General features: G+C 36.0%; 1 protein-coding gene across 1 annotated transcript; it reads left to right on the forward strand.

Annotated features, from left to right (window-relative positions):
* The first annotated feature begins 2,119 nt into the window (after positions 1-2,119).
* LOC120352196 lies at positions 2,120-3,933 on the forward strand. The gene is made up of 2 exons (XM_039431918.1): positions 2,120-2,449; positions 3,268-3,933. Exons 1-2 carry the CDS (start codon positions 2,120-2,122, stop codon positions 3,697-3,699), a joined length of 762 nt encoding a protein of 253 aa, XP_039287852.1. The 3' UTR covers positions 3,700-3,933.
* The last annotated feature ends 11,342 nt before the right edge of the window (positions 3,934-15,275 follow it).

The raw sequence follows: 15,275 nt of genomic DNA on the forward strand, positions 1-15,275 counted from the left end.
AAAAAGCATTTTTCGTCAGACAGATTTTTGACATTTATAATACAATTTTTGTTTTTAAGAATCTGCGGTGTTTGAATGAAACTGGATGTGAATATTGGATTAAATTTAATCATGTTAACATCCAGTGACTCAATTTTCTTCAAAACCCAACCGCTGCCATGTTGAACAAAGTTGTCAAAAGATGACAGGATTTTTCTTATGGCCAACATGAAATGATCGTTAAAATCTTCATAATTCTCAAGCACGTTTAGCGCTATGTTGGAGTAACTATGAAGATTTATTAGAGATGAGACAGTCTTGCTAACCTCATCATCCATCACCACTAATTTATACAACAAAACATTCAACACGATGAACCATTTCACATTGGCATCATGGCGTGCTGCATGCTCCCTAATTATCTTGAAAATGTGCTGTTTCAATCTCTCGAGCATGTTTTCGATACTGATTTCCTCGGGATTGTTGATGGTTATGCGATGGCGGACCGCTGCAGAATTGACGCCGTGTACTCTTCTTTCCCTTGGCATGATGGTGATGTTAGATTCTGAAAAACGAAAGAATAACGATCAGGATGACATAGAATTAGAGTGATAGAGTACAACTGCATGTTTTTAAATCAGTTGTGAATTGGTATTGGTAGAAGAAGGCTGTGTGAAAATGATATCTCAAGATCACATAATGTTGCATGAAAGATTAAGATTATTATCTTTTGATAAAAGATGGAAAAACTTCTCCACATTTGTCTGCGGAAAACATGGCGGAAGAGGGATTTATATTCGCATGTGCGCCAGACATTGTGTGCTGTGTATTTTGTTCAATTTGTTTGGGAAAATGGGAAGAAAGTGACATACCAGCAATAGAACATGCAAGGTATAGTCCGAACTGTGCATTGAGAAGGAAAGATAATATAACAATTGAAGAGGAGAATTTCGATAATAATATTCTATGCCAATATGAAGAAAGATATTTAACTTTTAATCATGTAGAAGATTCATCCGTTCGAGGAGAGTATTTTGAAAAGCATCATCTACATTGTGACTATTGTAAATCATTATCTGATAAAGCAGAGTATTTTGCGAGAAATGGTTATTTCTTACATAAAAATCACTATCTGCAATGTGTCTATTGCAAATATATTATCGAAAATCCATTCGAAAAAGTAATACATTTACCATTTTGTTTATATGAAGAGTGCGAGAAAGAAGCGCGAGGAGAGGATTATCCAGATATACCACATCGTAAAGATGAGCTAAAATCGCATGCATGCAGTATACTGTAGAAGGTTTTTTGTCCTCCGAGGACAAAAATTGTCCTCCGAGGACAAAAACTGTCCTCTGATGACAAAAACTGTCTTCCGAGGACAAAAATCCTCCCCTCCGAGGACAAAAATTGTCCTCCAAGGACTATTTTCCTCTCCTCCTCAGAGGATAAAATCAAAGTAAAAATGTACTTACATGTGCTGCTTGATGCTGCGTGAATGACAGGTATCTCCTTGACTGCACAGGTGTAGATACTGAGTATGCTTCCTTTTCAGATTGCTCTTTAACCTCTCAGGTATGTTGCCTCGATGAGAGCTCAACTGGTTATGAGGTCGGAAGCCAAGTTGTGAGGTGAGAAAATGCTGTGAAAACAATGAAATATTTAATAACTGATAATATTAGAAATCAATAAGCATCACAAGTGGCGGGATGCTATTCAAAATATAGATTGTTTGAGTGAGCCCTATGTTGTGACGAAGAGGAGATTTTTTTCACCTTCTAGCAGGTGTGGGTGTCACTCAGCAGACACCGTCTCATGCTGAGTTCTAGAGGAGATTTTTTTTTTTCGTCTTCTAACACATGTCACTCATGCGAGGATGCTATTTGAAAATATAGAATGTTTGAGTGAATGTAACAGTTTTTTATGATAGGAGAGAATACTTACAAATCTGAATGATGTTGATAACGATGTGGGAGCACATGTTGTTCTGTGCCTAGGGGAGAAATTTGAAATTTTTGCCTTGTAGCATGCTTTGCTCTCGCTTGCACGAGTCTGGAACAGAGAGAGAAATGCATGGTATATAAACAGAAGTAATGAGAGGAAAATTGTCATTTACATCAGAGCCAGATTTGAGTACGAGATGAGTTCTCCATCATCTTCTCCATCGTTCATCTTACCAGATAGCCCACCAGCCCACCAATGCATCCTCAACTACTGGCAGCGGAAAGCTGCCCTCGCTGCTGACTCGTCCGCTCCTGCACCTGTGCCATCACCGCTCAGCGTGGAACCACCATCGCCGGGTCAGCTCCATCAATGTCTAGCTCCAGCTGCTACCTGGGCACCGCAGCGAGCGGTGCTAGCTACCCTGTCGAACAAGATCAAGCAGAAGCAGGGGAAGAGGAAGTTGACGTTTGAGGAGGCTGAAGTTAGTGGGGAAGAGGACGAGGAGACAATCTACTCACAAACAAAGGTTAGTTTCAACAAATATTATTAACTTGTATGTGTACAGATTTTTTCCATGATCGATTGTTAGAAAAAAAAAATCTGTACACATACAAGCCTTTGATTATTATTATTTGATAGCAAGGAAATATCAGAAATTGAACTGATTAGAAATTGAATTATTGTTTAAAGTATTCGATCATGCATCAATTATTCGATAACAAGGAAATATTATTTGAACTGATTAGAACGTTCATGCATCAATTATTTGTTATCAATGAAATATTATTTAAACTGATTAGAAATTGAATTATTTTTTAAAATATTTGATCATGCATCAATTATTCGATAACAAGGAAATATTATTTGAACTGATTAGAAATTGAATTATTGTTTAAAGTATTCGATCATGCATCAATTATTTGATAACAAGGAAATATTATTTGAACCAATTAGAAATTGAATTATTGTTTAAAGTATTCGATCATGCATCAATTATTCGATAGCAAGGAAATATTATTTGAACTGATTAGAACGATCATGAATCAATTATTTGTTTCCAATGAAATATTATTTGAACTAGTTAGAAATTGAATTATTGTTTAAAGTATTCGATCATGCATCTATTATTTGATAGCAAGGAAATATTATTTGAACTGATATTACTCACTTTATGTAGAGAATGTCTTGTCAATCTGATGATGTCAAGTTGAGATTATGACGTTGATAATCTGATGTAGAGATTGTGTAGTGAATCTATTGATCAAGTTCTCTAGTATGATTTGCAGAATCTGATTTGATGATAATCTGAAACAAATAATACACTAATCAAATATTTTTCAACAGAAACGTGCTGGAATGGAGGACAACTCCTCCATGGTTCCACTACTAGAGGAGGTGCGGCGAGTGGGGGATGAGTTGGACTTTGTGCAACTAATCAACCAGCCTGTAGCCGAACCCTGGATCCCGCTGAGGGAATTAAAGGAGCACATTCCCTACCCCATTATTGCAGCAAGGGAGCAAACGAATATGCATGGGCGGTGGGTTATTTTAAAAATTAGCAATGCAGGAAGCAAATCTGTGAGTGAGGTATATTTACCACAACGATTTGCTTCCTGCATTAGCACGGAAAAAATAGAGCAATTTAATGCTAATTGTAAAAATTTTGTAATGATGGTAACACATAAGTCGGGGAATTGGACTGATATAAGAATTGTTAAGCATCAACAATTTTTATATCTATACAATTCGTCAACTTTTGTGATACTAATTGTATAGATGTATGTATGTGTGAAAGTAGTATTAGTAGTGAATAAATTGTAATATTGTTTTTATAAAAATTGTTTTCAATTCTTACCTGTTGTTGATAACTTCACAATGAATAGTAGAAACACAGAAGAAGAATGGTTCACCTGCTTACACTCTGTTGTGAATGATATTTAAATAAGGTGAGCACCCCTTTTATAGTTTGTTGCGAGCATGCTCAGTAGTCTTTACTGCTACACAGACACACACACACACACACACACACACACACACACACACACACACACACACACACACAGGCATACAGCCAAGCGCTGGCTTCGGTGACTCGCTCCCTCCCACATCTGTTTTGGCACGTGTTCCTGCAGATATGGGTGGGTGCGATGGCGTCATTTCCCCCTTTTCAAATTGCATTCACCTTTTCAGATTTGTTATTTGAAATAATATTCTTATCATTCAAGCAATGTATCATAGCAATAGTGTGTGAATTCATTTCCAACTCGATTGAAAATTAAACCAATTCAATTTTCTTTTGATTAAGTTGGTGTAATGATTAATTAATTAATTAACCTCAGTTAATGTTCAACGATTGAGTTGAAAGGTAAGAAAATGGTATGTAGGAGAAAGCAAAGTTCGAGGAAACGAGGTAAAGGAATCTTGAGTTCAGCGGCAAAAGTTTTTAAGGGTGTGTCAGGTTTGGCAGGTAATGTCACATCAACTATTCTAAATAAGGTAATTGACAATCTGCAAGATGAAATTCATATCCCTGATACCAGTGGTGTGGGCCGGGCACAAAGGTTAATGAAAGGTTAAAGAGAGGTGATCAAGGTATAAATTTATTAGATAGAGCCTGTAAGGTACATGATATAGCGTATACGCAAAATAGTGATAATAAAACTCGAGCGGTAGCTGACAGGGCTCTAGCAAACGCTGCGTGGGACATTTTCAAAAATCCACAAACACCTCCTGCCGAGAAAGCACTTAGTTATCTTGTTACAAACGTCATGAAAGCTAAAGCAGCGTTTGGTGGGTCTTTGAGAAAGAAGAAGAAGAAGAAGAAGGGGAAGAATGAGAGGAGAAGTTATAGAAATGATATTAGACGCAAAGCTATAGCTCAGTTGAAAAAGCATATTGCAGGAAAAGGGTATTTTTTGAAGCCTTTTCCTCAAATAACTAGTGGGGGGAGAGTTTTAATTCCACCCCCTCCACCACCGCCATCATCATATGGAGTGAGTTTATTCCCTCAAAAACAAGTTAAGAAACTTAGAACAACAAAGAAGAGTAGGAAGAAGAAGAAGAAGTCATGAATATTGAAGGAGAATTGAGTAATTATGATTTGTTTGATTGGTCAAAATTATTACAGATACGGCTAAGAGGTATATATGCTAGATGCATTACCCAAAAAAATTCTAAAAAACGAGAATGTCATTGTGAATTTAGCGAGGGAAAGCGAGGATGGTACACATTGGGTTGCATATAAAAAAGTCGGCTCCAATGTTTGGTATTTTGATCCAATTGGAAATTTACAACCGCCATACGAATTAGACAAATATTGGAAAAAAGAAATTGGAGTAAATATATTTTATAATGTAGAGCACATGCAACCATTAAATAGTGATTTTTGTGGTCATCTTACATTATTGTTTCTTGCAAATCAGTTGTAATTAAGTGTTTGTGCTGAACACACATTACAAGATGGTTGTTATTACATTAAGATCTAACACAAGTAACCTCTACAAACATTCACAAGAAATTATAGAATTGGATAGAAATCGTGAATGGGAAATTGGATTGATTAATTTTTGTAGCTACAATAGTATTGCAAACGTTAACAAAGGAACAGATTCCAGCTTCAAATATGGTGATAGATAAATTGAGCTGGATACGGGTGCATATGAAGTTGAGGATATTATAAAATCTTTGAAGAATAAATTGAATATAGATGAGAAAAAGAAGAATAAACTTATTATAAGAGCAAACACAAATACTATGAAGATTGAAATTCATTCTGATAAAGCCATTGATTTAACACATACTGATTCGATTGGTAAGATACTTGGTTTTGATAATGTTGTTTTGCAACCAAATAAATGGCATTATTCTCAGCATTTGGTTAACATAACAAGCATTAGTAGTATTGAGGAGGAGCCACAATTAGTGAAATTCTGGACGTGGAGACAGACCTTCAGTTTTATAATGATATAACCAAATTCCAATTTCACACTCATACAGTTTATTTGGGACAGGAAATAAAAAACTCTGACGAGGCACGTATTGGCATAAATTCTTTAGATGTCTATTCTTTACCTTGCAAATCATTTATATTTATTGAGGGAACAGTTAACTGTACAAAACCGGGAACAGACCCAGCTGATGCACCAGTTGCAGCATACTATAAATTAAGCAGTAACGTAATCGGAAACCTTTTTGACGAAATACGATATGAATTAGCAGGTCAGCAAATTTCTAAATCAAGATTGATTGGATTAACATCCACAATTAAAGCTATACTAGTGAAGGATACGCTCAATAAGAACACATATCACTTGGCTGGTTTTGACAGAGCAGGATATGAGCTAACGGATAATAAATTCACTTTCTGTGTACTGCTGAAATTAATCCTCCCATTTTTTGAAGATTTTCAAAGAATAATTTTAAATTTGAAACAGGAACTCGTCTTATTGAGGTCATCGACAGACCTTAATTGTGATGAGTCCGCAACTGGAACAAGCGTTAGTGTGAAAATTACAAAACTGCAATGGAGAATGCCCTACATAACTTTAGAAGATCACGTAAGACTGAAATTTTTGAGACTGCTCGATGCTGACACTCCACTGAAATTAGGTTTCTGACATTGGGAAATTTGTGAATTACCAAATTTGCAAAATTCACTTAACCATTCTTGGGCAGTTCGCACCACATCAATTTTTGATAGTCCAAAATACGTTATAGTTGCATTTCAAACCGATTGTAAGAATAAAATTAAAAAATCAATATCTAATTTCAATAGCTGTGGTATTTACAATGTTAAAGTATATTTGAACAGCGAGTATTATCTATATGAAAATCTGCCAGGTAAAAAGGAACTATTATAATCATTCAATCAATAGTGAACTTGAAACAGAAATTGACTTTAAAACGCTTTGTGATTCAACACCGCTGGTTGTTGTGGACTGTTCACACCAAGCGACTCATTTGAAATCATTGACAGATGTTCGTATTTAAATGGAATTTAATAGTGCAGTACCTGCAAATACTTCCGCCTATTGCGTTTTAATTAGCGATCATGTGATGGAGTACACACCTCTGACGAGCATGGTGAAAGAAGTTCAGTAGTTTTATTGATAGAGTGCACCGGCTGCAATATTATATATAAGGTGTGCACTCTGACAATTTGGTTCATTATCAGTTTCACCTTTGAACAGGTAACATCTAAAATGTCCTATTCTTTGTGTTCTGATATTTTGGACAAAGCGCAAACTCAGTCTATTGGTATCCAGTGCGATCTTGATTCTGATAGTTTCTATTATGAACCAAGGTGCAGTACACCGATCCAGAAGCCACAGGTGGTGGGGGAGGAGCAGAAACGGGAGGAGGAGGAGAGGGAGAAAGACGGAGGATTCGACAAGCCCGCCGAAGAGAAAGAAGTGGACAAGCAAGCGAATATGAAAATTGCTACAGTTGATCTTCACTGGTTTAAACAAGATTGTAATCAAATTATTGTGAAAGAACTTGCCATAATTGATCAGTTTAATAATTATATTGTATTCCATTTCAAATCACCATTTGCAAAGACAGAATTGAGTGCAAAATTGTATAACGATGTAACATGGTTAGAACATCACTATCATAAAATAAAATGGGAGGATGGAGATTTAGAATACACTGACTCATTAATACGTGATTACCTTGTAGGTGATGAGAAAATTTTCACAAAAGGAACTGAGAAAGCAAAGTTTTTAGGAAGATTACATACTAACGTTCAATGTATACCAGAGGATTTTGCAAAACCCGATTTCAGCTTTTTCACTAGTTCATGGTGTTATGGTGTGTAACATTCATAAAAATAGACCAGATGGACGGTGTGCTTTGTTCTCTGCTCAACATTATAATTCTTTGTTGTTTAAAAATATGTATCGAACAAATAATTTCATGTGTGAAAACAATCAAATGCAAAGTATGAAAATGGCCGCAATGTACACGAATTCACAGAAAAGAAACTTTGCTTGTTATGGATTCTTCTACAACGGAAAAGAGATTCAGTGTGTTTATTGCATGCATGCATTGAGACTGCATAAAGCGCGTACATGTTGTCTGTCTGCAATTAATGAAGAAAGACCACTTAATTACTCTATAATAGTGCCAGCCTACACTTAGTTTTGTTCACTCGCTTATCATGGATCTGAGAAAGTGGTTGGCTGCTGACAATTAGTTGGAAGTGAGGTTGAAAAACTGTATTGATTGGTATGATGAGTGTGAAAGTGCAATTAGGAAAACAACTCGTGAAAATTATAGTTTGGCGAAACAATTAAAAGACATTTTTCCAAGCACAGTTAATTTAAATGACATAAGAGACTATCTATGTTATTATCATCCTCATAATTTGTGTATAGATAAGTTAATTAAAATTGAAGATGAAATTATGAATAGTTGTGGTGGAATATGTAAATAAACTTTTTCTGTGTTCAAATGATTTTTCATTCCAATATCCCACTCACTTTTTAGTTTAGTACCCGGTCAGAGCTAGACCTGTCAACAGCAACGTGTGTAGTGTGATCTTTTTTATACAAGTGAGACACGAGCCCCTTCAAGCAACTGTTGTAGGTACAACACATGCATGTTGTTAATTTATAGAACAGAGACACATGCCAAACATCTGGGAAGCCGTTAACATGCAGTGTTATGGTTTTTCAAAATTCAAAAAATTAACTCGTCTCTTGATGGGAATTTCATTTAACGAATTTGATTCAATTGCAAAGAATATTAAATTTTCAACAGGATGTCAAGATGCTGATTTACCGTTAACAAAAACAGAAAATGTGCACTTTCCAATTTTATCTGAGATATTTGAACTGCTTGATATACTAGACAGCGGCCATCTACATTATGATTGTACAAATGATTCACCATTATCTGTTGTTGAAAATTCCGATGAACTTTGGAAATGCTTGTACGATATTGCAGATAAAAAATGTAAAAGAACTTAGATCATTGACCTCTCTGTAGAGATATGGATTCACTTTAATCTGAAAGTATAGCATTAGATGTGTGAGAGAGAGAGAGAGAGTGAGAGAGAGAGAGGGAATTTCTCAATTCACTTTAATATGACAGTATAGCATTAGATGTAGAGTGATAAGGAATTTCTCAATTCACTTTAATCTGTCAGTATAGCATTAGATGTAGAGTGATAGGGAATTTCTCAATTCACTTTAATCTGTCAGTATAGCATTAGATGTAGAGTGATAGGGAATTTCTCAATTCACTTCAATCTGTCAGTATAGCAATAGATGTAGAGAGAAGGATTCACTTTAATCTGTCAGTATAGATGTAGAGAGAGGGAATTTTTCTCCTCAAAGGGAAATTATTTTTTCCCTCACTTTCTTCATCCCCCTCATCTATACTGGGCAAGGGGAAGGGAAAATCTATTTGAGAGAGAGATATCTCTTTCTCTCTTTTCATCCCCCTCATCTATACTGGGCAATGGGAAGGGGAAATCTATTTTTAGAAAGAGTGAGAGAGAGATATATCTTTCTCTCTTTCCATCTCCCTCATCTCCACTGGGCAAGGGGAAGGGGAAATCTATTTTTAGAAAGAGAGAGAGAGAGAGAGATATATATATATCTTTCTCTCTTTTCATCCCCCTCATCTCCACTGGGTAAGGGAAAGGGGAAATCTATTTATAGAACACCCCCCACCCTGTGGGGGAGGGGAAGGGTGGTGGGATGGATGAGGGGGGAGAGGGGGGAGGGGATTTCGAGCAAAAAACCGGTCCAAAGTCTCAGTTTATAACTACTAACCTTGGACACAATCTTCTCAAATGATGCAATCTGTGTAGTAGGCATCAAGAATATTTCTTCATAGAATCAATATGACTCTTCCACATCATATTATCATCAACCGATAGGCCAAGATATTTGACTACCTGAGATTGCTTCATTACCCCACATCCACAATGATCATCAGTACATCCAACACTGTGGAATTTCAGGGGGCTGAGAAGTCTGAAAGAACAAGATATTCCAAAGTTCAGATATGAAGTCTTCTTGATATTGAGACTTAATTTGTTGAAGCTGAACCATAGAGACAATAGTTTTAAATTATCGGACATGTCTTCATATAGCTCAACATCTGATCCAGCTCCATAGGATAGGGCTGTGTCATCTGCAAATACTGTGAATTTCCCCTTGAAGGGGCCTGAGTAGAGGTCATTGATGTAAATCAAAAACAAAGTCGGCCCCAAAACTGATCCCTGGGGAACTCCACAGGTCATTTCCTGAAAGGAGCTTATTCTGGAACCCACCTTCACAGCTTGAGAACGTCCATGTAGATAGGAATGGAACCATGCCAAGGGCAAGCCACGCACGCCAGCCAGCTCCAGTTTTTGCAGCAGAATCTCATAATTCACAGTATCGAATGCCTTCTGGATGTCCAAGAACATTCCAGCAACTCTTTTCATATCCTTCCTGTTGATGTTGCTTGAAATCTCTGGAATGAATTTTCTTAGAGCCAGCTCAGTGCCCAAGCCCTCTCTGAAACCAAACTGGCTCTTTGAGAAAAAATTGAATGAATTCAAAAAGCACATCATTCGAACCTTTATTAACTTTTTGAACAGTATTGCAACAATGGATAACAGTGATATAGATCTATAATTCTGAACATCCTTAGAGTTTCCCTTCTTTGGAATTGGTATAACCTTAGCCATCTTTAGTTCACTTGGAAAAGTGCCCTCAGAGAGACTCAAGTTGAATATGTGAGCAAGAACTGGACTGATGATATGGCAGATCTTTTTAAACATTATTGAGGTGTATCCATCAATGCCTGGGGATTTTGAGCTTTTCAAACTACGTATAATTTCATTAATTTCCATGGAGTGAATTGGAGACCAGTACAATGAATAGGTACAGCGATCATCCCTGAATGAGTTGTAGTAATCATCAATTGATGATGATGGGAAAGGTGGTGGGGCAACTGACTTGGGAGAATCAATAAAATAGTTATTGAATAAATCAGCAATTTTCTGTTCATCCTCTACTACTTCATTGTTGTTTACAACTTTTGAAACACTTTGCTTTGATGAACCTCTACCTACCAACTCATTTATCAGTCTCCATTGCTTTTTGGAATCCCCCTTTGTGCATTCAAAACACTCAAAGTAGTACTTCTCTCTGGCATTTCTTATCCACTGCTTAATCTTACATCTGAGTTCAACAAATTCATGTCTCAGCCTAACATTACTTGGATCATTTTTAAGCCTCCTATATAACCTATCCCTCGATGCTATTGCCTCACACAGACCCTCCCTCATCCAAGGCTTCAAAAGTCTACCCTTGTGATTTTTAATGATGATTTGATGATTGGATGTCCGAATAGCATCATCTAAAATAGAGCAGAAGCTGTCATAAGCCATGTCGGTGTGAACAGATTCATAGACGGCTGACCAACTCTCATGCTCTAGTACACCTATTAGACATTCCCAGTCGATCCTCTCAAATATTTTTTGCTCGGAATTGGCCTTAGGCTTGACGAGAGCAATAGAGAGACAAATTGCTCTATGATCACTTATAGCAGCCTCAACAACTGCAGACTGTACAGATGAAGGTGGCATACCTCTGAACAGGATATGATCAATGCATGTTGCAGAACGCTCAGTCACACGAGTATCAATATTGATTATATTTTCTAGACCTACCGAGGCTATTATCTCGAGATATTTATCAGCAACCCTATCAGTCCTATTTAGATCAATGTTGAAATCACCAAGACATATCAATATATCACTGTTCATATCCCGCAGAAATGTATCATAGCTGTCTAAAAAATAGTCAACTGCGACTCTATGCCATCTATAGATTCCAACAACAGTAAATTTAACATCATTGTAAGCACAATTCAAGACCAAGGAGTCAGATCCTTCAACATTACTCTGTACTAGGTTACAAGAAAACTCATTTTTATGATAAATTATTATGCCACCGCATCTATCATCTGCACAAGCAGACACAGAAGCATAGCCCTCGATTTCAAACACATCAATATTCTGATCTGGTTGAATCCAAGCTTCGGAGAGAATTATAAAGTCCGGTTTCCTTGACATATTACTCAAGTATAATAATAATTTGTCATAGTTTCTATTCACACTCTGGATATTCATATGGAAGAAAGTAACTCCATCCTCACTACAAATGTATCCATTATACTCATCCACTGATGAGATATATTTACATTCAAAATCGGGATTCATGATTTAGTATTTGACATAAAAGAGTTTGCGCTCTATGACAAAAATATTTATGAGAAATGGGTAAATTCAATGCTATAAGGAAGAAAAAAACTTTTTACAGAAATGAGAAAACAGAATAAAGCAAGGAAATGATAAGAATATAATATTGATAAAAATAAATATATCAAAGAAATGGCATTGAAAAAGAAAGCATAATCTTATTATTAATAGTCCAGTCACTGAGTCTTCACTGTTTATTCAATGAACATCTTCAACGAAACCTCGAACAGTAGATCTTCTAGCTCCGTTCCCATTAATGTAATGGTTAACACCGTCCAAAGTCCAGACTTTATTTCGACCGAACATTTGAATAGCCTGCCGATATACGTTCATTCTTTCTTTAGTGAGATCCTCCCTAACAACGATTGAGGTACTGCTTAGTAATTTTTTATTTGCGAATATATCTTTCCGATGGCGATAGCTAGAGAAGCGGACGATGATCGGTCGCGGACAAGTCATGGGATTGGTGTCACCAGATACAGGCATACGAGGCTTTCTCCCAAGTCGATGTGAACGCTCACTATGAGATTCATTGATATTGAGCTTCAATTTTTCCCTAATAATGGCAATAACAGCGTTGTCGGTGGACTCCCCCTCAGTCTCAGGAACACCGAATATTTTCAAGTTATTACGGCGGTTGTACTGTTCATAGCTATCCAATCTTTCGTGAAGAATTGAATCACTTTCCTCAATGCACTTTTTCAAAGTCACCACTTCCTCCTTCAAATCATTAGAAGTTTTATTAGCAGCTAGGAGTGAGGCCGATAACCCACCAGTAAATTCGTCAATCATAGTTTTAACAAGAGCAGATACCCTTTCCAACAATTTGTCACTTTCAAGATACGATGCTAGAGATAGATCAATAGACTTCAATATCGCCGGGCTGATATCGGCCGCTTCCGAGATATTACAATCAGAAAGAGGAGTAGAAGCAGAAGAAGAAGAATTCGATCTGAGCTTTCTGTCCATGACCTTATCTTTAACAACAGCCTGCTTACTTGTGTCACCCAAACCTGTTTGCTTTGGTGTAGTCATTTTAGCAACGAAAAATTGAAATAGTAAACTATTAAAGATACCTATTGAGTTCAGAGTAAGGTTGAATTATACAGAACCACAAAATCCAACAGCTTGCCAAAATTCAGGAAGAAACACAGCGAAATCACCACTAGAAACTGTAAACTTTGCAGAGCACAAACTGTCATGTCTTTCACTCACAATTCATCTTATCGCAACTGTGATAAGTAATTTCCATGTGCGTCCTCACAGATTGGGATCACAAGCCAAAGAGAAATGATTTCCAGAAAAATTTCATCTCTTCCTTGAACGATTTGTAAGCTTCCTTCTGATTGGCTTTCTAATTTTAGTAAGACTCAATACAATTGGTTACTTCAGATTCAGGGTTTCTCCATCTTTGTTATAGAAAGATGAATGAAAAGTTTCTATATAAATAAATGGAGTGATTGTCTTAGATTATTCCAATAAATAAATCTTGATATATGATACCCTGAAGTAGTGTACATTTAATTTTTTATATGAGCTTTGTGTACTCTTGGTTTTCATACTTTTTTAGATTGCAATAAATACTCATGCAGCAAAAATAGTTGTCCCTATTTATTTACATAAACCTTCCCTAGTGTATATAATACATATTTTGTGAGTAAACTTTATAATTGAATTTATACTGGTTGATCGAGCAATCAGCTGATTCGTTAGGTATCAATTCAAAGAACTGTTGATTTATCCTAGATCAATTGATTCATTCAAGACAAAAACAAACAATTCTTACCTCAAATGTATATGCAAACTTTTATTTTTTATGATCTGCCAATAATAAATAAGCCGCTTTATAATTTTTAATTCTGCCAATGAATCCTCATTATTGTTGAATTACAATTTTGCATGATTTTCTCATCGCTTTAGATAATATGATTACTCTTTATCACTAATAACATTCGATTTTACCTGAGTGGTACTTTGACTAGGCTATCTTTCCTTCCATTTTATAATTCTATTAAAGCTCAATAGTTCATTTCAAAAATATTTTGTGGTGCTAAAATACCACGTGACATAATGCGCCCTCTGGTTTCTGATACAAAATGATGATTTGAGAGTATAATATAGTTTTTTATGATCCTGTTGGTTTTGGATCAGAAATCATACAAGTTAAAAACCCTGTTAATAGATCTAATGATAATCATGTCTCCTAAAAGTTCAACAATAAATATAATAACAAATGAATTCAATTCAAATATATACGCCTTACATTGGATAACCTCCTACTACATACAATACATGAATATAAATCATCTCCTCCTCTATACAAAAACATAAACATCTTTTTCAACTAGTACTTCCGCCCTCAGCTGGAAGCAAATTTGAACGTTGGTGCAAAATCATTGCCAACCTAACAACACTATAATTCTCAGACTTGTATAATCTAACATTCCCTTTTTCTCGATATTGAATTGTGGCTTGTACATTTGATTTCTTTTTCTTAACTAATGTGGGCTTTATGTTTACACAATGAGTAATTTTAATAGCTAATCTTTGGTAATTTACTGACAAGAAATCCTTAGTCATTAACACATGAAATTTTGGCTTAACATTCTCTGGTTGAACAATGCGGTTTTATCACTTGGCAGATAATTTTATTTATTTTCTCTCTTCGAGTAACACATTAATAATAATAAAGTACTTTTTACAATATTTTCACATATTATGACACTTGAACTTCTGGGGTAAGCCATTTTGGTAGTTGGTGATTCATTAGGCATTGGCTGCTTGTGTTCCAGCAGTGAACAGTCAACTTTGTTGGATTTTCGTTTACTCAACTGTCGCCATTTTGCTATCTTTGATTTTTATGGTAAGCTGGCTTTTAATTGAGATAATTATTATTCTATTGGTTTGTGAGTGATGATGGTGTTACAGATGGCTTTCAAATTTTCTATTTCTTTGTTTTTAGGCATTGGTTTTGCTGGTCGACGTGGGTACTTGTCTGCTGGATGATTGTGTTGTTTGGCTTCCATTAGGTACGTATTCAGTGAATGATAAGGCAAGTGATGTTTTATCACAATATTACTATTTACCT

Source organism: Nilaparvata lugens, chromosome 7 (assembly GCF_014356525.2).
Source record: "Nilaparvata lugens isolate BPH chromosome 7, ASM1435652v1, whole genome shotgun sequence".
Lineage (NCBI taxonomy): Eukaryota > Metazoa > Arthropoda > Insecta > Hemiptera > Delphacidae > Nilaparvata > Nilaparvata lugens.